The 24604-nt window shown below is 43.2% G+C and overlaps 1 protein-coding gene across 9 annotated transcripts in view; it reads right to left on the bottom strand.

Annotated features, from left to right (window-relative positions):
• Positions 1 to 24604, bottom strand: part of ELP2 (elongator acetyltransferase complex subunit 2) — a 150753-nt gene that overhangs the window by 33770 nt on the left and 92379 nt on the right. For all 9 annotated transcript variants that reach the window (XM_065584139.1, XM_065584132.1, XM_065584133.1 and 6 more), the window contains exons 13-16: positions 18272 to 18460; positions 16068 to 16137; positions 11743 to 11838; positions 11530 to 11587 (exon numbers count right to left, since the gene is read on the bottom strand). In XM_065584139.1, coding sequence (XP_065440211.1) covers positions 11530 to 11587; positions 11743 to 11838; positions 16068 to 16137; positions 18272 to 18460 — 413 coding nt within the window. The remainder of the gene's footprint in view (positions 1 to 11529; positions 11588 to 11742; positions 11839 to 16067; positions 16138 to 18271; positions 18461 to 24604) is intronic.

Below are 24604 nucleotides of genomic sequence, written 5' to 3'. Positions count from 1 at the left end.
CAACAGAATAGCACACAACTCATTTTGCCCTGGCACTGCATAATAAACAAAACTCTTGCGCACAGGTAAAATTGTGTGACTTTCAAAGTTTGCAGTAATCACTCTGATGAAATTAGTTCACGTACTGCTGAAGTAAGCAATCAAGAACTTTCAAATATATGATACAGGATATACATATATATACACATTTCTGAAAACATTTTGGTGTTAATTGCAAAAGTGCTTCATGGTGCAATAGTTCAAGCAGACAGTATTTACACAAAACTGCTGCATACTAATTCTATATTGCAATTTTCCAAAAAGATTAGTATAAATTTTAAATTGTATCATCTCTCAGAATGTGTCACATTCTTTATATGGCAGTTAGGTTGTGCAATCACTTCAGTAGATTTTTTTTTAGTATTATTATCTAGTCAATTAAATATTTATGAAAATTCAACATTAATTTTTTCAAATTCTGGTGATGGAGTTAAAGCTTGAATATTTGGCACAGAAATGCAGGTGACAAGCAAGCTATTTTTAGCAGACTAGTTCCTAACATGGTTTTCCAGCTGCTACGGCCACATGCAATCTACATTATGTGATTTCATGTTGCTTTTAAGATTAATGCTGTGCAATAAAATTGAAAGCCAAGAATATTTTACATCCCACTGCCTATTTATCAAATAATGAGAATTTGCAAACAGGGGCCGCTAAAGGAGTTTTGAGATGGAGTTTGGGAGGGGGGCGAGAGACACTTGCCATTCTTTAAGACCTTTACACTAAACTATAATCAAAACTTTGTGATTTAAACAAAAACCCTTTCATTAACCTAGGTAGCTGAAGGAGAGAATGCAGGCAGAAGCCCAGCAGCAGAGTGGGGGCTATCCTGTTTATTGCGCTCAGTGTAGCATGTATGATTACCTGCCCTGTGGGCGGGTGGCGTCTGTGTGCATTCAGTGCAAGGAGCTCCTGGCCCTCAGAGACCGCTTATGGGCTTTGGAGGCCAGGGTGGCTGAACTGGAGGAGCTAAGGGAGGCAGAGAGGTATGTTGATGAGGCTTTCCGGGACACTGTAAATTTGTCCCACCTCCAGTCGGACAGCCCCTGCGCTGTTAAGGAGGATGAAAGGCTCAGGGAAGGAGAGCAGTCAATGGGAGCAAAGGGAAACCTTCCCGTAGTTGGGCCCTCCTTCCAGATGATGTTGGGGTATCCTTTCGCACTGAGGGTACCTCTCTGAGGGAGGGAACTCCAGTCATTAAGAAAAGGTAGGTATTGGTGATGGGAGAGTCGATCATTAGAAACATAGATAGCTGAGTTTGTGATGACCGAGAGAACCGTATGGTGACTTGCCTGCCTGGTGCGAAGGTTGCGGATCTCTCGAGGTATCTAGACAGACTTATGTGTCATGCTGGGCAGGAGCCAGTGGTCGTGGTACATGTAGGTACCAAAGACATAGGGAAGGGTAGGAGAGATGTCCTGGAGGCCAAATTTAGGCTGCTAGGAAAGAGACTGAAATCCAGGACCTCTATGGTGGCATTCTCAGATATGCTTCCAGTTCCACGCGCAGGGCCAGGTAGGCAGGCAGAGCTTCAGAGTCTCAATGTGTGGATGAGACGATGGTGTAGAGAGGAGGGGTTAAGATTTATTAGGAACTGGGGAAACTTTTGGGATAGAGGGAGCCTAAAGGATGGGCTCCACCTAAACCAAAGCGGAACCAGACTGCTGGCACTTAACATTAAAAAGGTTGCAGAGCAGTTTTTAAGTTTTAAGAAATGGGGGAAAGCCAATTGCTGCAGAGGAGCACGTGGATTGGACAGAGACTTATCTTAGAGGAGAGTCTATTGATAGAGATTCTCTAGGTTTTAGTCAGGAGGAGAGAATGGAAGAGGATAAAGTATGGGCCAGATCAGACGAGAAACATTCACATAAAAAAGAATCTGACACATCAGAAAAGGGCAGACAAATAAACAGTGACAAGTTTTTAAAGTGCTTGTACACAAATGCTAGAAGTCTAAACAATAAGATGGGTGAACTAGAGTGCCTCATGTTAAAGGAGGATATTGATATAATAGGCAACCCAGAAACCTGGTGGAGTGAGGACAATCATTCTGGGGTACAAAATATACCGAAGGACAGAACAGGTCATGTGGGCGGGGGAGGGAGTGGCACTATATGTGAAAGAAAATGTAGAATCAAATGAAGTAAAAAGCTTAAATGAATCTACATGTTCCATAGAATCTCTATGGATAGTAATTCCATGCTCTAATAAGAATATAACAGTAGGGATCTATTATCGACCACCTGACCAGGACAGTGATATTGAGGATAAAATGCTAAGGGAGATTAGAGAGGCTACCAAAATAAAGAACTCAGTAATAGTGGGGGATTTCAATTATCCCCATATTGACTGGGTACATGTCACCTCAGGACAAAATGCAGAGACAAAATTTCTCGATACACCTCTACCCCGATATAATGCGACCCAATAGAACATGAATTCGGATATAACGCGGTAAAGCAACGCTCCAGGGGGGCGGGGCTGCGTGCTCTGGTGGATCAAAGCAAGTTCGATATAACGCGGTTTCACCCACAACGCGGTAAGATTTTTTGGCTCCCGAGGACAGCGTTCTATCAGGGTAGAGGTGTACTTTAAATGGCTGCTTCTTGGAGCAACTGGTACAGGAACCCACAAGGGAGAGGCAATTCTTGATTTAGTCTTGAGTGGAGCGCAGGATCTGGTCCAAGAGGTAACTGTAACGGGACCACTTGAAAATAGTGACCATAATATAATAACATTTAACATTCCTGTGGTGGGAAGAACACCTCAACAGCCCAACACTGTGGCATTTAATTTCAGAAAGGGGAACTATGCAAAAATGAGGAGGTTAGTTAAACAGAAATTAAAAGGTACAGTGACTAGAGTGAAATCCCTGCAAGCTGCCTGGACACTTTTCAAAGACACCATAATAGAAGCCCAACTTAAATGTATACCCCAAATTAAAATACACAGTAAATGAACTAAAAAAGAGCCACTGTGGCTTAACAACCATGTAAAAGCAGCAGTGAGAGATAAAAAGGCATCTTTTAAAAAGTGGACGTCAAATCCTAGTGAGGTAAATAGAAAGGAGCATAAACACTGCCAAATTAAGTGTAAAAATGTAATAAGAAAAGCCAAAAAGGAGTTTGAAGAACATCTAGCCAAAAACTCCAATGATGGTAATAAAATGTTGTTTAAGTACATCAGAAGCAGGAAGCCTGCTTGTAGCGGGGAGGTCACCCCGCTCCTGCCCGGAGAGGTTAAAAGCAGCCCTGGAGAGGGCTGTGGCTTGGGAAAGGCTGATTGGGGAAGCAGCCACCAGCCGAGGCCATGCCCCAATCAGGCCACAGCTGGCCCTATAAAAGGACTGTGAGCCAGGAGCTCAAGAGGACACTCTCTCTCTAGCTTCTCTGAGAGACCTGGCTGCCTGGGAAGCTGAGGAGGGTACCTAGGGTGGAGCAGTGCTGGGGAAGGGCAGAGGGAGCTGGAGAGTTCCAGCTTAGCAAACCCCCAGGCTGCAGGCCGAGTTAAGGGCCCACAAAGAGTACGGGGGCTGCAGAGGGGCAGCCCAGAGATAAGCAGAGGCAGCTGGTCCAACCCCCCTCGCCGATGATGAGTGGTTTACAGACTGCGGTCTGCCCCAGGGACCAGGGGCTCAACAATGGTTGGCAGTAGCCACAGAGGCGAGGTGGGGAGAAAGGGTTGGGGGTTCCCCTGGGAGACCCAGAGTGAGGGGATACTACGGTGGGCAGAACCCCTGGGCAAAGGGTGCCGGGATCCGGGAGGGACACAGGGCCAGCGGCAGGCGAGATATCAGCCAGCCTGCAGAGGGCGCTCTGGGCTGGAAAGACCTGATTCCCAGGATGACCAGCAGGAGGCACCGCGCCGGTGAGTCGTTGCCCCGCCACACTGCTAAACAACCAGTGGGGCCCCTGGACGATCGAGATACAAAAGGAGCACTTAAAGATGATAAAGTCATTGAGGAGAAACTAAATTAATTCTTTGCTTCAGGTCTTCACAGCTGAGGATGTTAGGGAGATTCCCAAACCTGAGCCGTCCTTTGTAGGTGACAAATCTGAGGAATTGTCACAGATTGAAGTGTCACTAGAGGAGGTTTTGGAATTAATAACAGTAACAGTAACAAGTCACCAGGACCAGATGGCATTCACCCAAGAGTTCTGAAGGAACTCAAATGTGAAATTGCGAAACTATTAACTATGGTTTGTAACCTGTCCTTTAAATCAGCTTCTGTACCCAATGACTGGAAGATAGCTAATGTAACGCCAATATCTAAAAAGGGCTCTAGAGGTGATCCCAGCAATTACAGACCGGTAAGTCTAACGTCAGTACCGGGCAAATTAATTGAAACAATAGTAAAGAATAAAATTGTCAGACACATAGAAGAACATAAATTGTTGCGCAAAAATCAACATGGTTTCTGTAAAGGGAAATCATGTCTTACTAATCTATTAGAGTTCTTTGAAGGGGTCAACAAATATATGGACACAGGGGATCCAGTGGACATAGTGTACTTAGATTTCCAGAAAGCCTTTGACAAGGTTCCTCACCAAAGGCTCTTACATAAATTAAGTTGTCATGGGATAAGAGGGAAGATCCTTTCATAGATTGAGAACTGGTTAAAAGACAGGGAACAAAGGGCAGGAATAAATGGTAAATTTTCAGAATGGAGAGGGGTAACTAATGGTGTTCCCCAACGGTCAGTCCTCGGACCAATCCTATTCAACTTATTCATAAATGATCTGGAGAAAGGGGTAAAACATTGAGGTGGCAAAGTTTGCAGATGATACTAAACTGCTCAAGATAGTTAAGACCAAAGCAGACTGTGAAGAACTTCAAAAAGATCTCACAAAACTAAGTGACTGGGCAACAAAATGGCAAATGAAATTTCATGTGGATAAATGTAAAATAATGCACACTGGAAAGAATAACCCCAACTATACATACAATAAGATGGGGGGGGCTAATTTAGCTACAACTAATCAGGAAAGAGATCTTGGATTCATCGTGAATAGTTCTCTGAAGACGTCCACGCAGTGTGCAGCAGCAGTCAAAAAAGCAAACAGGATGTTAGGAATCATTCAAAAAGGGATAGAGAATAAAATGGAGAATATCTTATTGCCCTTATATAAATCCATGGTACGCCCACATCTTGAATACTGCGTACATATGTGGTCTCCTCATCTCAAAAAAGATATACTGGCATTAGAAAAGGTTCGGAGAAGGGCAACTAAAATGATTAGGGGTTTGGAACTGGTCCCATATGGGCAGAGATTAAAGAGGCTAGGACTTTTCAACTTGGAAAAGAGGAGACTAAGGGGGGATATGATAGAGGTATAGAAAATCATGAGTGGTGTGGAGAAAGTGAATAAGGAAAAGTTATTTACTTGTTTCCATAATATAAGAACTAGGTGCCATCAAATGAAATTAATGGGCAGCAGGTTTAAAACAAATAAAAGGAAGTTCTTCTTCACACAGCGCACAGTCAACCTATGGAACTCCTTGCCTGAGGAGGTTGTGAAGGCTAGGACTATAACAGGGTTTAAAAGAGAACTAGATAAATTCATGGAGGTTAAGTCCATTAATGGTTATTAGCCAGGATGGGTAAGGAATGGTGTCCCTAGCTTCTGTTTGTCAGGGGGTGGAGATGGATGGCAGGAGAGAGATCACTTGATCATTACCTGTTAGGTTCACTCCCTCTGGGGCACCTGGCATTGGCCACTGTCGGTAGACAAGATACTGGGCTGGATGGACCTTTGGTCTGACCCAGTATGGCCATTCTTCTGTTCTTAAGAGTCTCTTTAAAAAGATTCTGTATCTCTAAAAATACAGGGCAATCAATTAGATTAAATACGCCACCCACAACCCTACCCCTAAACTGTAATATAGTTATGATTTCAAGTAATGTGGATCACAAAAATGTCAAAATTGCATTACTGCATAAGAATACAGGATATACTGAAATGCAGCTAGACTTCTCCCCCACACTTTTAACTGGTTACCCCAAGGCAGGGGAGAATAAATGGTCAATCTTGAACTTTAACTTTCTAAAATAAGAAAAAATATGAATACTTTCATCTTGGACACACAAAGATGGTAGATCAATACAAGCAGAATCCCAAGGACCTTTTGATGTGAATTATGGGCCATTCGTAGGATGGGCAAGAGAGCATGGGAAGACCATTGGCACGATGATAGGCTCCAACAGAGGGGGGAATCCCATCAATCACCTTGAAAAAGAATCTTGAGTGGGTCTGTTTTACAGTAAATTAGCCACTAGAGCTTGGAGCACACTCTATGAGCTGAAGTCAATACCATCAGGAAAAATGAATCTCCTTGTGTCAGATTGTGGCCCTCAGAGCATCCCAGTGCCAGAAGATAAAGGGCTCCCTGGTATCTAGCAGTGAGTTTTAGCTGACCTGACCAGCCCAGTATATCCCAACTCATTGTTGTCATAATATGTATTTATAAGCTGTAATGTAAAGTATCATATACAAACTAGTAACACAATGTTCCTGAACATCATGGAATGGTGTACACATACAGGATGTGTACAAAGAATTATGTGCTAGAATTATGTTCTGAAAATGTGTTCAGCTAGCAATGGGTAAGCTCAGTCTGCCCTAGACAAAGGAATGTGTATTTGTTTGTCTGATCAGCAGGGTTCTCAAGCAGAGACAATGAAGGTACATTTGCATACAAGATAAACAAAGCTATCAATAAAAAGAAGAACAGGAGGACTTGTGGCACCTTAGAGACTAACAAATTTATTAGAGCATAAGCTTTCGTGGACTACAGCCCACTTCTTCGGATGCATATAGAATGGAACATATATTGAGGAGATATATATACACACAGACAGAGAGCATAAACAGGTGGGAGTTGTCTTACCACCTCTGAGAGGCCAATTAATTAAGAGAAAACAAACTTTTGAAGTGATAATCAAGCTAGCTCAGTACAGACAGTTAGATAACAAGTGTGAGAATACTTACAAGGGGAGATAGATTCAATGTTTGTAATGGCTCAGCCATTCCCAGTCTTTATTCAAACCGGAGTTGATTGTGTCTAGTTTGCATATCAATTCTAGCTCAGCAGTTTCTCGTTGGAGTCTGTTTTTGAAGTTTTTCTGTTGTAATATAGCCACCCGCAGGTCTGTCACTGAATGACCAGACAGGTTAAAGTGTTCTCCCACTGGTTTTTGAGTATTTTGATTCCTGATGTCAGATTTGTGTCCATTAATTCTTTTGCGTAGAGACTGTCCGGTTTGGCCAATGTACATGGCAGAGGGGCATTGCTGGCACATGATGGCATATATCACATTGGTAGATGTGCAGGTGAACGAGCCCCTGATGGTATGGCTGATGTGATTAGGTCCTATGATGATGTCACTGGAATAGATATGTGGACAGAGTTGACATCGGGGTTTGTTACAAGGATAGGTTCCTGGGTTAGTGGTTTTGTTCAGTGATGTGTGGTTGCTGGTGAGTATTTGCTTTAGGTTGGGGGGTTGTCTGTAAGCGAGGACAGGTCTGTCTCCCAAGATCTGTGAGAGTAAAGGATCATCTTTCAGGATAGGTTGTAGATCTCTGATGATGCGCTGGAGAGGTTTTAGTTGGGGGCTGAAGGTGACAGCTAGTGGTGTTCTGTTATTTTCTTTGTTGGGCCTGTCTTGTAGGAGGTGACTTCTGGGTACTCGTCTGGCTCTGTCAATCTGTTTTTTCACTTCAGCAGGTGGGTATTGTAGTTTTAAGAATGCTTGATAGAGATCTTGTAGGTGCTTGTCTCTATCCGAGGGATTGGAGCAAATGCGGTTATATCTTAGGGCTTGGCTGTAGACAATGGATCGTGTGGTGTGTCCTGGATGGAAGCTGGAGGCATGTAGGTAAGTGTAGCGGTCAGTAGGTTTCCGATATAGGGTGGTATTTATGTGACCATCGCTTATTAGCACAGTAGTGTCCAGGAAATGGACCGCTTGTGTGGATTGATCTAGGCTGAGGTTGATGGTGGGATGGAAATTATTGAAATCATGGTGAAATTCCTCAAGGGCTTCTTTTCCATGGGTCCAGATGATGAAGATGTCATCAATGTAGCGCAAGTAGAGTAGGGGCGTTAGGGGACGAGAGCTAAGGAAGCGTTGTTCTAAGTCAGCCATAAAAATGTTGGCATATTGTGGGGCTATCAGGAACAGTATCCCTGATAATGTCACAGCTAACCTGGTGGCTGAACTTTGTGATTTTGTCCTCACCCACAACTATTTCACATTTGGGGACAATATATACCTTCAAGTCAGCGGCACTGCTATGGGTACCCGCATGGCCCCACAATATGCCAACATTTTTATGGCTGACTTAGAACAACGCTTCATTAGCCCTCGTCCCCTAACGCCCCTACTCTACTTGCGCTACATTGATGACATCTTCATCATCTGGACCCATGGAAAAGAAACCCTTGAGGAATTTCACCATGATTTCAATAATTTCCATCCCACCATCAACCTCAGCCTAGATCAATCCACACAAGCGGTCCATTTCCTGGACACTACTGTGCTAATAAGCGATGGTCACATAAATACCACCCTATATCGGAAACCTACTGACCGCTACACTTACCTACATGCCTCCAGCTTCCATCCAAGACACACCACACGATCCATTGTCTACAGCCAAGCCCTAAGATATAACCGCATTTGCTCCAATCCCTCGGATAGAGACAAGCACCTACAAGATCTCTATCAAGCATTCTTAAAACTACAATACCCACCTGCTGAAGTGAAAAAACAGATTGACAGAGCCAGACGAGTACCCAGAAGTCACCTCCTACAAGACAGGCCCAACAAAGAAAATAACAGAACACCACTAGCTGTCACCTTCAGCCCCCAACTAAAACCTCTCCAGCGCATCATCAGAGATCTACAACCTATCCTGAAAGATGATCCTTTACTCTCACAGATCTTGGGAGACAGACCTGTCCTCGCTTACAGACAACCCCCCAACCTAAAGCAAATACTCACCAGCAACCACACATCACTGAACAAAACCACTAACCCAGGAACCTATCCTTGTAACAAACCCCGATGCCAACTCTGTCCACATATCTATTCCAGTGACATCATCATAGGACCTAATCACATCAGCCATACCATCAGGGGCTCGTTCACCTGCACATCTACCAATGTGATATATGCCATCATGTGCCAGCAATGCCCCTCTGCCATGTACATTGGCCAAACCGGACAGTCTCTACGCAAAAGAATTAATGGACACAAATCTGACATCAGGAATCAAAATACTCAAAAACCAGTGGGAGAACACTTTAACCTGTCTGGTCATTCAGTGACAGACCTGCGGGTGGCTATATTACAACAGAAAAACTTCAAAAACAGACTCCAACGAGAAACTGCTGAGCTAGAATTGATATGCAAACTAGACACAATCAACTCCGGTTTGAATAAAGACTGGGAATGGCTGAGCCATTACAAACATTGAATCTATCTCCCCTTGTAAGTATTCTCACACTTGTTATCTAACTGTCTGTACTGAGCTAGCTTGATTATCACTTCAAAAGTTTGTTTTCTCTTAATTAATTGGCCTCTCAGAGGTGGTAAGACAACTCCCACCTGTTTATGCTCTCTGTCTGTGTGTATATATATCTCCTCAATATATGTTCCATTCTATATGCATCCGAAGAAGTGGGCTGTAGTCCACGAAAGCTTATGCTCTAATAAATTTGTTAGTCTCTAAGGTGCCACAAGTCCTCCTGTTCTTCTTTTTGCGGATACAGACTAACACGGCTGCTACTCTAAAGCTATCAATGAACAAGTGGGAGGAAAAGGCAGCACAGTATGAAAGAGAGGCTTTGTCTGGGCTTACTTTTCAAAGAATACATTTCAAAAGTTTACTGGACTACAAAAAGGAGGGGGAGATAACCCCTATTTTATCCTTCACCTGAGGTGACAAAGAAACCAAAACACTCTGAACTCTCTGAAGGGTTCAGGTTAAAAAACTGGTCAGCCATGCTGGAAGAAAGACTGGAAAGAAAAATGTCTTTGAACCAAAGACTAGTTTGTTGAATTTTAGTCTTAGATGTATATTTTTATTTTTGTTTCTTCATAAACATTTCTATCCTTATTCCTTATACTTGGTTTCACTTACTTATGTCCTTTTGTTAATAAACTTGTTTTACTTTTAACATAAACCAACTTTGATTGAAGAGGAGGATTTGTCTCTTTAAAGGAGCAGCAGGCTTGGTAAGTTTTGTGAATGCTACAGTAAGAGGAGCTGAGCACTGCAGAGAAAGATATCTCTGGGGAACTCAGGAACTGGGGTTCACTGATTGTTACCTGCTAGGCAAGATTTGGACTGGCAGAGCATCTTGAAGAGTTTGCTGATAAGGCAGACATGCTGGTGTGTCCGCTTAGCAGCAAAGCTCCTCTTGCTGTGGCTAAAAGGGATAAAGTGGCTCACAGTTCTGGGAATTCCAGCTGACTGTCACACAGATGCATACAGATCTATGCAGCAGGGGTATTTATTTGAAACAATTGCTTGATTTCAGTTTCCTTACAAACTGGACTGAGTTTGGTGGTGTTCTTGTTCAGACTTGCTCAATTATAAGGTTTACTCTGATCAGAATGAAGCGCAATAGAATGTTGTGGTCCCGCTGGATTCACCCATTCTCCCAGGTTTGGGTTTTTTAAGCCAGTGAAACCCTTTTCAGTCATTTTATGAAATTTCAAAACACCATTAATACCAAGAACACATATTTTTGGCATTTTAGGAACAAAAAATTCCAATATATGCTTTATTTTTTTATTTATTGTGTGTATTACTTTTGCCCAAATGGTTTATATTAGTTGGCATGACTATATTACGTGAAAACACTTCTCATGATTTATGTTTATTGTAAATGCTCTGTTCTCTGTTGCCATATAATCCTGGAGAAAAAAGTTTCAATGGATCAGAAAGATCTGTGTTTGCATAAGTGCATTTATGGCTGGGAATATAGTACAGGTTTTCTACAGCTTCTGAACACTGCTTCTGACTATCATTCTAGGCTGCTGATATAAGCCCTTTAGTCTTAATGTGTCTTAATATCAATGTTTTAATAGGATGCAGGTCACAGGGGGCTTTTTAATAAGAGGGTTCAAAAGTGTTAAGCCCTACATGAAGCTGACAAGGAGCTATACTTGAATGCTATGCTACAGACATACCACCTTGAGAGACATGGAAATAGCTTATTTAAAAGTATATCAATTCCTATTTATCCAGTGCAAACTTGTATACTGACCCATATTAAAAAGTTTCTTACAACCTACATATTGAGCATGCACAACATCAAAACAACTAGCAAATGAATGAATAAGAGCACTGGATATTAAGAACATAACATATTACTGCAATGGATGCCTTATAAACATTTATAATAATACTGTGTACAAGACTACAGGAATCAGTTACAAGAGCTTCTAAGACATTTTGTAACATTTCTATAACTTACAGCTTTTGAACTTCAGGCCATAATGTATTCTGCAACAAATGATCTTCTGTGGGAGGTTCTACAAGACATATGCATACATTTTATTCAAATTTAGTATAGTGTTTTTCTTTACCAGTTAATCTCTCTGTCCCAAAGAGTAACACCCAAAAAACCTCATTCTAGTAATGAAAGCAACTATTAATTCACATAAAATACCCTTTTTATGTTGCATACCTGTAAGGATGAGGGGTTGAAAGTAAATCTGATGATACTGATTCGAAACACTATTAAACTTTTCTTCCTCATCAGCTGGTTGAGCTGCCATATCACCTGTTCAAAATAAATATTTAATTCAGCCACAGAGAAAATACTTGACCTGAAAATTTGGTTACATATAAGTAAAGAGATCCTATTAGTTTTAGGACAGAAAGTATTTAGATGAAGATGCGTCTATTTCAGTAATATCCTACTATGCAAAATAGGAACTAGTTATCTAATATAAGTTCAAGTATCTAATGTACATCTAGGGAAGTAGGGGGAAAAAAACTTTGTCAGACAAATATATAGTATGAAATGGAAAACTTCTTACTTGATTATTTTCTTTCTGGGACTGACCTCTCCCTGGACTAGAGGCATTTGGTCTGTCTCTCTCTTACAAAGACTCTGAGGCAGTTCAGACTCATCCACAAACTCCAGGAGTTGGCCATGTGCTTCTCCCCGTGCACCAGAGGAGTATTTTCAAAGATGTGTGGAAACACTACAGCCAAGATTTTAAAAATGGGTGCCTAAAGTTAGCCTTGTAAATCTATATTTAGGCACCTAAACAAGGGGTTAACTTTCAAAGGTGCCAAACCCTGCACTTCCCATGAACTTAAATGTGAGCTGCTGGGTGCTCAGCACTTAAATACAGTAGGTGCCTAAAGTTGAAGTAAATTAGTAAATTAAAATTCAACTGTTAATCTGACCCTAAAGAGGCCACTGAAAAGATACCCAAAGAACTTATCAGGTGGGGTATACTCAGGGAGAGATCAGTCTCAGAAAGGATGCTATCAAGTAATAAATTTTCAATTCTGGATGATGACTTCTCCAGAGAAGATATCTGGCATGCAGAAAGCACTAAGAAAAAATATATAAGCAGGGAGGAAAAATGAGGCAGAACAGAAAAGAAAGGTTCCCCCTTCCCCCAAATCACTACCACTTATCTCTTTTCAGACAACCACTCTGGGACACCTTCATGGTGAAAGATGCTTCGGCAGAGTAATAAAAGTCAGCCTATAGTGATTTACCAAACTGTTGACAGTGTTTATGCATGACTAGTTGGAATTCTTACAGAATTCGTGTTATATCGGGTCATGTTATATCAGGGTAGAGGTGTATTTGAACTGTTTTTAAAATCACATCAATCATATGCTCCACTCGCTTTCATTTGCTGAGGCTTTGGGGTATGGGGGGAAAAAGAGTTAATCTTGGTTAGGAATTATTTTGGTCTAAAAATTAAAAACAGTTACCTACCTTTCGTAACTGTTGTTCTTCGAGATGTGTTGCTCATGTCCATTCCAAGTAGGTGTGTGCGCACCGCATGCACAATCATCAGAAGGCTTTTCCCTAGCGGTACCCATTGAGTCGGTTGTGGAGCCACTTGGAGTGGAGCCTTCATGGCTGTGTATATAGGTCCATGCCGACCCGCCACCTCTTCAGTTCCTTCTTGACGGATACTCAGACAGAGAGGTGGGTGGGTCTTGGAATGGACATAAGCAACACATCTTGAAGAACAACAGTTACAAAAGGTAGGTAACCATTTTTTCTTCTTTGAGTGATTGCTCATGTTGATTCCAAGTAGGTAACTCCCAAGCAGTCCTTTGGAGGAGGGGTCGGAGTTCACAGAGTTGCACACTGAAGCACTGCTCTACCAAACGCGGCATTGTCTCTAGCCTGCTGTGTGACGGCGTAGTGCGATGTAAAGGTAGGAACAGATGACCAGGTCGCCATCCTGCAGATGTCTTCAATGGAGACCTGTGCCAGGAGCACTGCAGATGAAGCTTGCGCTCTCATGGAGTGCGCCGTCAATGCTGGGGCTGGTGTCTTTGCCAGGTTGTAACATGTCCTGATACAGGCCATGATCCAAGAAGAGATTCATTGGGATGAGACCATCAGCCCTTTCATTCTCTGAGCAATGGCGATGAAGAGTTGCGTCAACTTCCTAAATGGCTTTGTCCGCTCAATGTAAAAAGCCAGCACCCATCTGACTTCTAGGGAATGGAACCTGCGTTCTCTGTCATTAGCATGCGGCTTTGTGAAGAACATTGGTAAAAAGATGTCCCGATTTGCATGAAATTGTGAAACAACCTTAGGGAGAAAAGCCGGGTGTGGACACAGTTGTACCTTGCCCTAATAAAACACTGTATAAGGGGGCTCAGACAATAAAGCTTTGAGCCACATTATCGCCATGAGAAATGTCACTTTCCAAGAGAGGTAAAGCAGAAAACAAGTTCTAGAGGTTTGAAAGGGGGCCCCATGAGCCTTGAGAGGACCAGGTTAAGGTCCCATTGGGGGACCAATTGTCACACCTGGGGGTACAGTCTGTCTAGCCCTTTAAGGAAGCATCCAACCATGGGGTTAGCAAATACCTACTACCCTGCTGCGCCCGGGTGGAAAGCAGAAATAGCTGCCAGGTGCACCCTGATTGACGAGACTGCTAGCCCTTGCTGCTTTATGTAGAGTAAGTTGTCCAGTACAAAGGGGACTGAGGACTGCAGAGGAAGGGTGCCATTCTGTGAGGACCAAACAGAGAACCTTTTCCACTTGGCTAGATAAGTGGCACGAGTGGAGGGTTTTCTACTGCCAAGGAGAACCTTCCAAACCGAATCAGAGCACTGGAGCGCTAATGGGTTTAACCATGGATTTTCCATGTGCTGAGGTGGAAAGACTCTAGGTTGGGGTGCTGAAGGAAGCCATGGCCTTGCGTGATGAGGAATCTGTTAATACAGCGTATACTCCCCCCCATTCGTTTTGGCGTGGCCGCTTCGCAACCCCGCAGCGGACCTGAAGCCAGGAAAGAGGCCCAATAGACTGCACAACCTTATTAGGGCATAGTGCTTATCACAGGAAACTTATGTGTCCCTAGTGTTACCACACAAAAAGCCATTTCTGCAGTTTCCATATTGTACTGTTCTTCCTAATAAGGGGAAGACAGTGGGGCACTAAAAAACCAATCAACGCGTGCCACATTCACTTCCAAAAACTATATATTTAGTCACCCCTGTATAGCAATTAGAGGTGTCCCGAAAACGAACCTACGTCACGGCCAGTCCAGGTCTGATCAACTTGGGCTTGACCCTCCCGCTCCCGAATCCAGCCTGAACGTGTGTCGTATAGCCGGCTCGAACTCATTATGTATATGCTCTCCCATCTGACTGTTATCTGCATGGTTGTAAGTAATTAGTTAACTATCATTGCTTTGTTTGTGGTTACTTTGCTTGTTACCTCATACTGTGGTTAGACTGAAAAAGGCCTCAACTGTTAATGTGTTTCCTTTCCCTTATCTTGTAAGTGCTTTTTAAAGTTAGTTACATAATAATTGCAAGTGTTACAAATTTAGTTACATAGTAATTATAGTTGCTTAAAATCTGTTACATAGTATAGTAGCAAGTTAATAAGAATTCATAAAATTAACATTATATTATAATTATCATCATATAATAAAATTGAGTTGTATCCATTTCTCCTCGTCCTGGGTCATTCAACTCAGTCCTTCACCAAGAACCCCTAAAGAACCACAAGCCCCTTTTGGGCCAAACAGAATCATGGGCAAAGTCATCGGCATGTTCACCAAGAGGTTCAACAGCATGGAGAACCAGTGTTGGCGGGGCCACACCGGAGCTATGAGAATCAGCGAAGCCTTGTCCTCCCGGACCTTGAGGAGGACCTTGTGGATGAGAGGGAACGGCGGGAATGCATACAACAGGCGCCTCATCCACGAGAGGAGAAAAGCATGCACCATCAAGCCGGGGCTGTGAATTGGTCGTAGTCACTTGAGACTCCCCACTCCCTCCACCATTATAACAATTATTTACTGCAATAATGAACTAGCTGGTCATAGGGGAAGATTAGTGACTGCAGAAGATAAACATTCATAGGAGCTGTATCAGGACTAGGGAACTCACTTGCCAGGTGAAATAAGAATGGCCACTAATCCCACCATATTAGAGCTGAATGCAAACCCCATCTCTTTGCTCAAGCATTCCCATATCAGCACCTTCATTCTCATACATCAGTATTAAAAATTCCTAAGCCTGTCTCTGATGGCAGGGAAAGGAGAGATTATTGTTGTCACTTTTACCTTCGGGAGGGCACTCAAATAGGGTGGGCACCAATAAAGAAGTCTACATAGACAAGTAAATGCTCAGCACCTAACAACAGTTCCAGGTGATCTTAAATGTTAATCAGTTGTATGGTAGCAGACTTAGTCAAGTCATCAAATATACACTTTTAAGACAAGTAATGATGTAAATTTACAAACAACTCTGGAGTGCCTTCACACTATTTCACAATAGTCTTACCCTGAAAGACAGCTTTATTGGACAAACCCAAAGCAGGAACAGTCGCACCTTCTGGAAGGTCAACAGCTTCCTGGGTAAAAAAAGTAAACATATTTTCATGCAGAAGTTAGTATACTTTATGGGTACTTTAAAATCAAGGGCCAGATGTCACTAGAGGGAAATAAAGACGTGTCACATTGTAGAAGAAGCCTCTGAACCATCCAGAATTCCTCAGGGAAGTGTATGCTTGAGCAGCTGCACTGCCAGACTTTGAAAGCCATGCCATGCTTCAGCCCCTCCTCTGAAACTACATATGGTGAACTTTGCTCAATTTTCTAGATTTGATGTGAAGCATGCATCTGTAATCATTTTAGTACAGGTATTCTGAGGTAACTGCACTTATTCAAAATATATATAGATTGCTTTTATAAAGTGAATACTTAACTCAAACAATACAGTTTCCAGGAAAACAAGACCTGGGAACTGGGTGTTTTGAGGTCTGGGTACAAGAAAGGATTTTTCTGGGGGGAAAGGAGGTGAGAGTATATACCTGGGATTTTCAAGAAGACTTCGGGTGCCAAAGGGGCAGCTTTGCTTTGGGCACATGGCAGGATAGGGAGAGAAAAGGTCCTGTTAGCTGACTGGCAGTTTGCATCAGCTATATGTCAAAGGAAGGGAAGCCCTGGGAGAAAGCCAAAGCTAGGGACGTGAAGTCAGGTTGGAGCACTTTTCGGGGGGTGGGAGGGCAGGGACATGAGAGATCAGTACCTGCTGGTGCGTATATTCATACTCAGCACCTCTGTGCAAATTCACTGAGACAAAAGTATTTTCCAAGATTGGGTTAACAGATTTGGTGGAAACACCTTACCTGATAAACAATATTTAATTATATCATAAAGCCACATCAGAAACCCAGAATACAAATAACAGTCTCTAAGGCCTTGTTTAAAGTGGACACTTATTTTGGTATAAAAGTGCCTTATGTCACGAGGATGGGGTTTAAGCTAAATCAAAAAAGCCAGTTTTATACCCGAATAAGTGTGTCCAAACGGGGTTATTCTGATCAAACTTGTATCATAGATGTATTGAACATAGTTACAATCTAACTGGTAAAACTTTCCTGTGCAGACAAGGCCTGTAAAAAGTTCTGGAATACTGTAGGTCACAGAGTACAAAGGGAGAACTGTGTGGAAAATCAAACAGAGCATGTGTCTGCATCATACAGTACAATATGTTATTTCGTATAGCTTCATTAACACAAATGATCACAAATGCTTTTTCACGTTAAAGACAAATAGTGAGAAATAATATGAGTAGCCATAGGAGAAGATTTTTTTCCAGCTGATATTTAATACATGGAAACTCTAAAATGTTTGGACACAAGAAGATTGTTCCAGTTGGTAGTAGCTGCAGCAGAGAGAGCTCATGAGCTTGTAGTGCAGAGAGTATGTTATGGAACGGAAAAGGAGCCAGTGCTAGATGAGCAGATAGAGAGCAGGAAGGATTGAACCTGAGAGACAAGACCTATTAAGATTAAGCAAGTTAGTATGAGAAGAGAATGGATTTGATTTGGATCACAGGGAAGTCAGTGAAGCTATTTTAGGATGGAGATGCTGTGGTCATGTCTCTTTCTGTGGATAAGGAAGCAAAGCTGTAGCCTGGAAAACTGGGACATAAAGACCTCACAAGACAGTTTAAAGACAAGACAAGGCAAGGTAAAAGGAAAGAGACATTGATGAGTATGTATACAACATTTATATACAATATCTAATGCAATAGCTTCTGGGAGCCTTGGATTGTTTCAAAACATACCATTAAAGAACAAATAATACCACACAACAGCAACTACATCTAGATAATGCTATTATTCCCTTACATTCTTGAGAACCTATTCACAAGATTTGTTTTTAATTGTTTATTAAGAGTAGCTTACACATGCTGACCTTTACTAAATATCCATACACTTTAGAACCCTCAGCAACCTTCCTTCTATCCAGCCAATTTGATAAAACGATAGAGAAGGTACATGTGATCTAAGTACACACACCCCTGCCTGAATAGACTGGAAAGGGAGAAATATCTAAGGGCTGTGGTTTCAGGATTTTTTAAAATTATTTTGACATTTAATAAATTTTAATCTCAATAGTTATGCTGTAGTGATGATTCTCTCTCTCTCCCAAAGGTGCTATTTTATCAAACGCTTGTTTGTTTGTTTCAATACTTACACTGGAACATAGTTTCTCCATTGAAATACCACTGATGTTACTGAAGTTTTCCACAAAATTCTTGGGGGCAGTAAAGACTCGAAGCACCTTTTCATCTGCTCCAGAAACAAACTGAAATCGGCCAGTCATTGCTAGACAATGCATGTCATATCCATGTACTTGAGGCCTTGCAATTTCATGCCAAGTTACCTAAGTAAAAAGTAACCACAGTAGTCAAATTATCAGTTGTCTAAATTCAACAACAGATAACTTACATTACCATCTTCAAATTAAGCTACTTCAAAAACTGCTTTAAGGTTAAGTTAATCTTCTGCTGATACGCTTAAACCCCCCCCAAAAAAACACTATCAGCTCACCATGCAAGGGCTAAAACACTTAAGATTACCACTCTTCAGCTGAACAACTCTCCCAACAACTAACCCAGACCATTAGGGTCCCAATCCTGCAAAAACTCATGCACAAGCTTAACTTCACTATTGTGAGTATGACTACTCATGGTAATACAGTTGCAGGGTCAGGCCTAGGTTAGTTAGGAGGGGTGAGAGGAGGATCATGTGTTACATTATCCCTCTCAAAGCATTAAGCTTTGAAAAAAGATTCAAGACAATGGGGAAAAACGTTTAATTTAAGTTAGTATACGTAAAATAAAGATGAATTAGCTATACAATACAACCTCAGAGTTATGAACACTTCAGCAATGGAGATTATTCGTAACTCTGAAACATTTATAAATCTGAACAAAACACTATAGTTGTTCTTTCAAATACAGCTTTGAAACTTTATTATGCAGAAGAAAAATGCTGCTTTTAACCCTCTTAATTTAAATGAAACAAGCACAGAAACAGTTTCCTTACCTTGTCCAATCTTTATTTTATACTTTCCATTTATATTTTTGGTAATTTATGTTTAACACACTACTGTACTGTGTCTGCTTTTTTTTCCCCCTTGGGTCTCTGCTGCTGCCTGACTGCGTACTTCTGGTTCCAAATGAGGTGTGAGGTTGACCGGTCAGTTCGTAACTCTGGTGTTCATAACTCTGAGGTTCTACTTTATGTAATATTTAACAGGATATAGTTTATTTGTGCTGTTTATCTTTGTACCTCACTTTTTTAAAATGTACCCTTATTTAATTTTAAAAAGGGAAAGAGTACCTCATACAGGTTGTGACTCACATCTCCTTTGGCAAAGGATCCCGTTCTTTGCAAACAACTCTTACCTCTGACCTGACAAACTCACTACACCAAACAAATTGAGAAGTCAAAAAAAATTAATTTTGGCTTGAACAACAACAAAAAGTTACTAACCTTTTGTGACTGCTGTTTTTTGATACACGTTGCACATGTGCATTCCGCTCTTGGTTTGCATGTGCCCCGTGCATAGTCACCAGAAATGTTTCCCTCAGCCAACTCTGAGACCCTCTCAGTTCTTTCTTTCTGGAAACTCTGATGTAGAGGAGTAGGAAGGTGGGTTGTGGAATGGATGTGTGCACCACATCTTGAGAAACAACAGTTATGGAAGTTTAGTGGTTTTTTGTTCTTCAAGGGATTGCACATGTGCCTTCCACTCTTGGCGACTCCCAAGCAGTAAAATAGGTGGAGGGATCAGAGTTCACATACACACTGACTGTAGCACAGTTCGACCAAATTTGGCATCAACTCTAGAATAATAGGTGAAGGCGTAATAGGAGGAGAAAGTGTGCACTCATGACCAGGTTGCTGCTTCACAAATGTCCGGTACAGGGATCTGTGCTAGTAATTCCATTGAGGACACTGCAATCTTGTGGAATAAGCAGTCAGCTTGTCAGGTAGTCTGCCAGGTCATAACAAGCATGGATAAAAGAAAAATTATCCAAAATAAAATTCTCTGTGAAGAGACTGGATGACCTTTCATTCTGTCCACTATAGCCAAAAACAGTTGGGTGGACTGCCGAAACAGTTTGGTCCTACCCATGTAGAATGCCTGTGCTTGTCTAACAAGTATAGCCATTGCTTGTCCCAATTTGCGTGTGGTTTGGAGTAAAATAAAAAACAAACAGGTAAATACACTGATTGATTGATAAGAAAATCTGAAACTACCTTAGAGAGAAAACTCTGATGAGAGTGTAAGTGAACTTTATCTTTAAAAAAGACTGTGTATAGTGGATCGGACATGAGGGCACACAGTTCAGAGACCTTCTGGCAGAAGTGACAGCAATTAGGAAAACCACTTGCCACAAAAGTGTAGAATGGAGAATGTTGCTAAAGGCTCAAATGGTGGTCTCATAAATTTAGTCAAAACCAAGTTCAAGTTCTAAGGGGGAACTGGCTCCCTTATTGAGGGTACAATCTTTCGAGACCTTTAAGGAATCTACTTGTCATGTCATTAGAAAAAACAGAACAGTTATCCACACAAGGATGGAAAGCTGATATTGCTGTGTAAGGAGGTTTGGGTGTCTCTCCCCTTCTGACAGGGCAGGAGGCCGCACCCCCTCCCTGCTTCTCAAGCAGGCGCAGCTCACAGCTAGTGAGTCTACCTGGTGATTAGTCCAATTAGCAGTTAGTCCTTCTGCCAAATCCCTCAATCACGGCAGTGAGCACTTAGCAGTCCTGGCTGACACTCAGACCAGGCCTTAATTACTCTTTCCGCCCCAGTCCTTCAGTCAGGGCAGTTCACAGTTTATATCTTAGGCTGAGTCCATGCGATACAGGCCCAGCACTTCAGGATGGGGAATTAGCTCCCAACTGGGAATGACAGCAAATGCGCCTGGCGCCCTAGCTCCGGCGGGCACCAGAACAATTCAGGTCTCCTGGCTTATTAGTGGTGAGGTGGCCCCCCTTCACAGGTGGGGTGCCCGGGGTAGGGGGACACAGGCCTCCCACTCCAATACCCTATTAGTGGCAGGGTATTGAGCCACTAGGTCAGCGGGGATCCGCCTGCAACACGCTGGCCAGTTCACAATAACTCCACAGCTGAACCCTATTCGGCGTCCCTGGGCTCCTTCCTACCCTGCCCAGTTTGGGGTACCTGGATTCCGGGGTTGTCCTCAGTCTCCCCGGGGTAAAGAGTCAATGGACGTCCCGGCAGTTCATTGGCGTTGCTGGTCTCCGGCAATTCAGGTAACTCCTCTGGTCGGGCAGCCATCTCCTTCAGCTCTGGGCCCCGGCACCAAGGAAGAGATGTCCTGCTCCTCTGGCAGCCCTCTCCCTACTGAGCTAGGAGGTTGGCCTTTTATAGTCCAGCTTCCTGTCCGACCCCTCTGCTTCCGGCAGGGCGGCTGCAGGTGGCCTGGTTCTGCCCACTAGGGGGTGATCTCGGATCTCTTCCCTTCTGACAGGGCAGGAGGCCGCTTCTCCTCACTTCATGCTGCCAGACGAACCTTGATAGAGGAAACTGCTAAGCCTTGCTGTTTCAGGTGCAGCAGATAGTCGAGTATACGTTGGATAGACAAATGCATATGGAAGACTAAGGGCTTGTCTTCTCTATGGAGCTAAATCGGCACTGCTGCAATCGATGCAGTGGCATCAATTTAGCAGTCTAGTGAAGACACCCTCAAATCGATGGGAAAGCATTCTCCCGTCAATTTCTGTACTCCACCTCAACAAGAGACAGAAGCAATGTTGGCAGGAGAGCGTCTCCCATAAACATAGCATAGTGTGCACTCCACAGTAAGTAGATCTAAGCTACATTGACTTGAATTACGCTACTAACGTAACTCAAATTGCCTAACTTAAATCAACCAGCACCTGTAGACAACCCCTAAGGTTTGACAAGTCCAGATAAGCAGCAGAAATCCCTCTACCAGGGCCACCTAGTAAGACCTGGCAAACTTTCTCTGAGCAAGTCTGCTCTTTGGGATTTAACATGGAACTTCAAGGTTGTTAAATGAAGGGACTGCAGTGTCAGGTAAAGCAGCCGACCATGGTTCTGAGAGATCAAGGTGCAACAGGAGTGATTGGAGCTGCCACTGAGGTCCTGTAGAGTGGAGAACCAGTGTTGGCAGAGGCATCCCAGGGCTATTAATATAGCCTGGGCGGGTCCCGCTTGATATTCAGTAGCACTCTGTGCAGGAGTCGGGGGGGAGGGGGAGGAATCATAGTAAAGCTTTTCTGTCCAGGGTAGCAGCATGACAACTGTGAATTGGAGCCCAGACTATGGCCTTGCAGGGTGCAGAACTGGTGACATTATCTGTTGTACTTGTTTGCAAATAGGTCTATTTGGGGAGTCCCCTGCTGCTGGAAAAAGAATCTGGCTACATCTGCACAAAGAGACCACTCGTGGTGACTGGAAAATGACCTGCTCAGGTGGTCTGTTAGCTCATTATGGATCATTGCAGGGTAAGAGGCCTCGAGATTGATTGAATGGGCTATGCAAAATTCTCACATGTGGACTGCTTCCTGACAAAAGAGTGAAGAGCGAGCTCCTCCTTGCCTGTTGAGGTAAAACATTGCTGTGTTGTTGTCTGTAAGAACAAACAGGTTTCTCCCCTGACATGAGGCAGGTAAGCCTGACTGGCAAGACAAATCATCCTGGGCTCTCTAACGTTGATATGAAGAGAGAGCTTCCTTAAGCTTCCTTTGGGCTGTATAAGTAGGGGCATTGCCAGCAGATCGAGGGACGTGATCGTTCCCCTTTATTCGACATTGGTGAGGCCTCATCTGGAATACTGTGTCCAGTTTTGGGCCCCACACTACAAGAAGGATGTGGAAAAATTGGAAAGAGTCCAGCGGAGGGCAACAAAAATGATTAGGGGTCTGGAGCACATGACTTATGAGGAGAGGCTGAGGGAACTGGGATTGTTTAGTCTCCAGAAGAGAAGAATGAGGGGGGATTTGATAGCAGCCTTCAACTACCTGAAGGGGGGTTCCAAAGAGGATGGAGCTCGGCTGTTCTCAGTGGTGGCAGACGACAGAACAAGGAGCAATGGTCTCAAGTTGCAGTGGGGGAGGTCCAGGTTGGATATCAGGAAAAACTATTTCACTAGGAGGGTGGTGAAACACTGGAATGCGTTACCTAGGGAGGTGGTGGAGTCTCCTTCCTTGGAGGTTTTTAAGGCCCGGCTTGACAAAGCCCTGGCTGGGATGATTTAGCTGGGAATTGGTCCTGCTTTGAGCAGGGGGTTGGACTAGATGACCTCTTGAGGTTCCTTCCAACTCTGATATTCTATGATTCTAAGGGCCAAAGACCTTGAGTTAGTTGGAGCCCCAGGTGAGCTCCCCACCCTAGAGCCAACGAGAGAGACCAGAGTGACTGACAGTTGAGAGTGGACGAAGGGAACATTTGCACACAGAGGATCCAACCACCAATTCAGCTAAATTAGAACCCGTGAAGATACTGTGAGCACAGGGTCCAGATGAAGATGGCTTAGCAAGTACACTGAGGCCAGCCACAACTGGAGGGGTGTGAGGTGCAGCCGGGGCATGGTGTATTACATATGTGCACGAGGCCATGTGCCCTAGGAGCCTCATACAGTTTTGGGCTGCATGAATCTTGATGTCTGTCACAAGAGATCAAATAGACTGGAATCTTGACTCTGGGAGGAATGCTCTAGCTTGGGTAGAGTCCAACATAGTCCCTCTGAACTCTATCCTCTGTACTAGGCAAAGAATAGACTTGTTTGCATTGATCAGTAGGCTTAAGGCCTTGAAGGTTGACTAAGTGAATTGAATGCTGGATATAACCTGGGCTTTGGGCTGGTGCTTGACAAGCCAGCGGTCCAGGCAAGGACAGACCTGCACTCCTAGTCTCCTGAGGAATGTTGCCATCATGGCCATACAGCTTGTGAACACCCAAAGAGCTGCAGACAAGCCAAACAGAAGCACTGTGAACTGGTAATGCGAGTGCTTCACTACAAACCAGAGGAACATCTGTGCCCTTGGTAAGCGAAAACATGGAAGTAGGCATATCTTAAATTGAGGGCAGCATACTAGTCTCAAGGATCCAGACAGGTATAATGGATGCCAGGATGATCATGATATAGCTGTTGAACTAATACAGGTCTAAAATAGGTCTGAGACCTCCCTTGGCTATCGGGATTAGGAAATAACAGAAACAGAATACCTTCCATATTAAATTCTGCAGAACCTCCTCCATGGCTCTCACCTGAGGGAGAGATTGAACCTCCTGGACCAGAAGTTCTTTGTGAAGGGGGTCCCTGAAGAGGGATGGGGAGGGACAGAAATAAACTGGAAGGTGTATCCCACTCCCACTTCTACAGTGCTCAACACTCAACAGTCCGTGGCGATATGGGATCAATCTCTGAGGAAATGGGAAAGGTGGTCTGCAAACAAAGGAAAAACAGGGTCTGGCATCCTGGGAACTTGTATGCCATCTTTGAGCTTCCCATCAAAACACCTG

The sequence above is a fragment of the Chrysemys picta genome, chromosome 2 (assembly GCF_011386835.1).
Source record: "Chrysemys picta bellii isolate R12L10 chromosome 2, ASM1138683v2, whole genome shotgun sequence".
Lineage (NCBI taxonomy): Eukaryota > Metazoa > Chordata > Testudines > Emydidae > Chrysemys > Chrysemys picta.
This window is presented reverse-complemented; position numbering and strand designations above follow the sequence as displayed.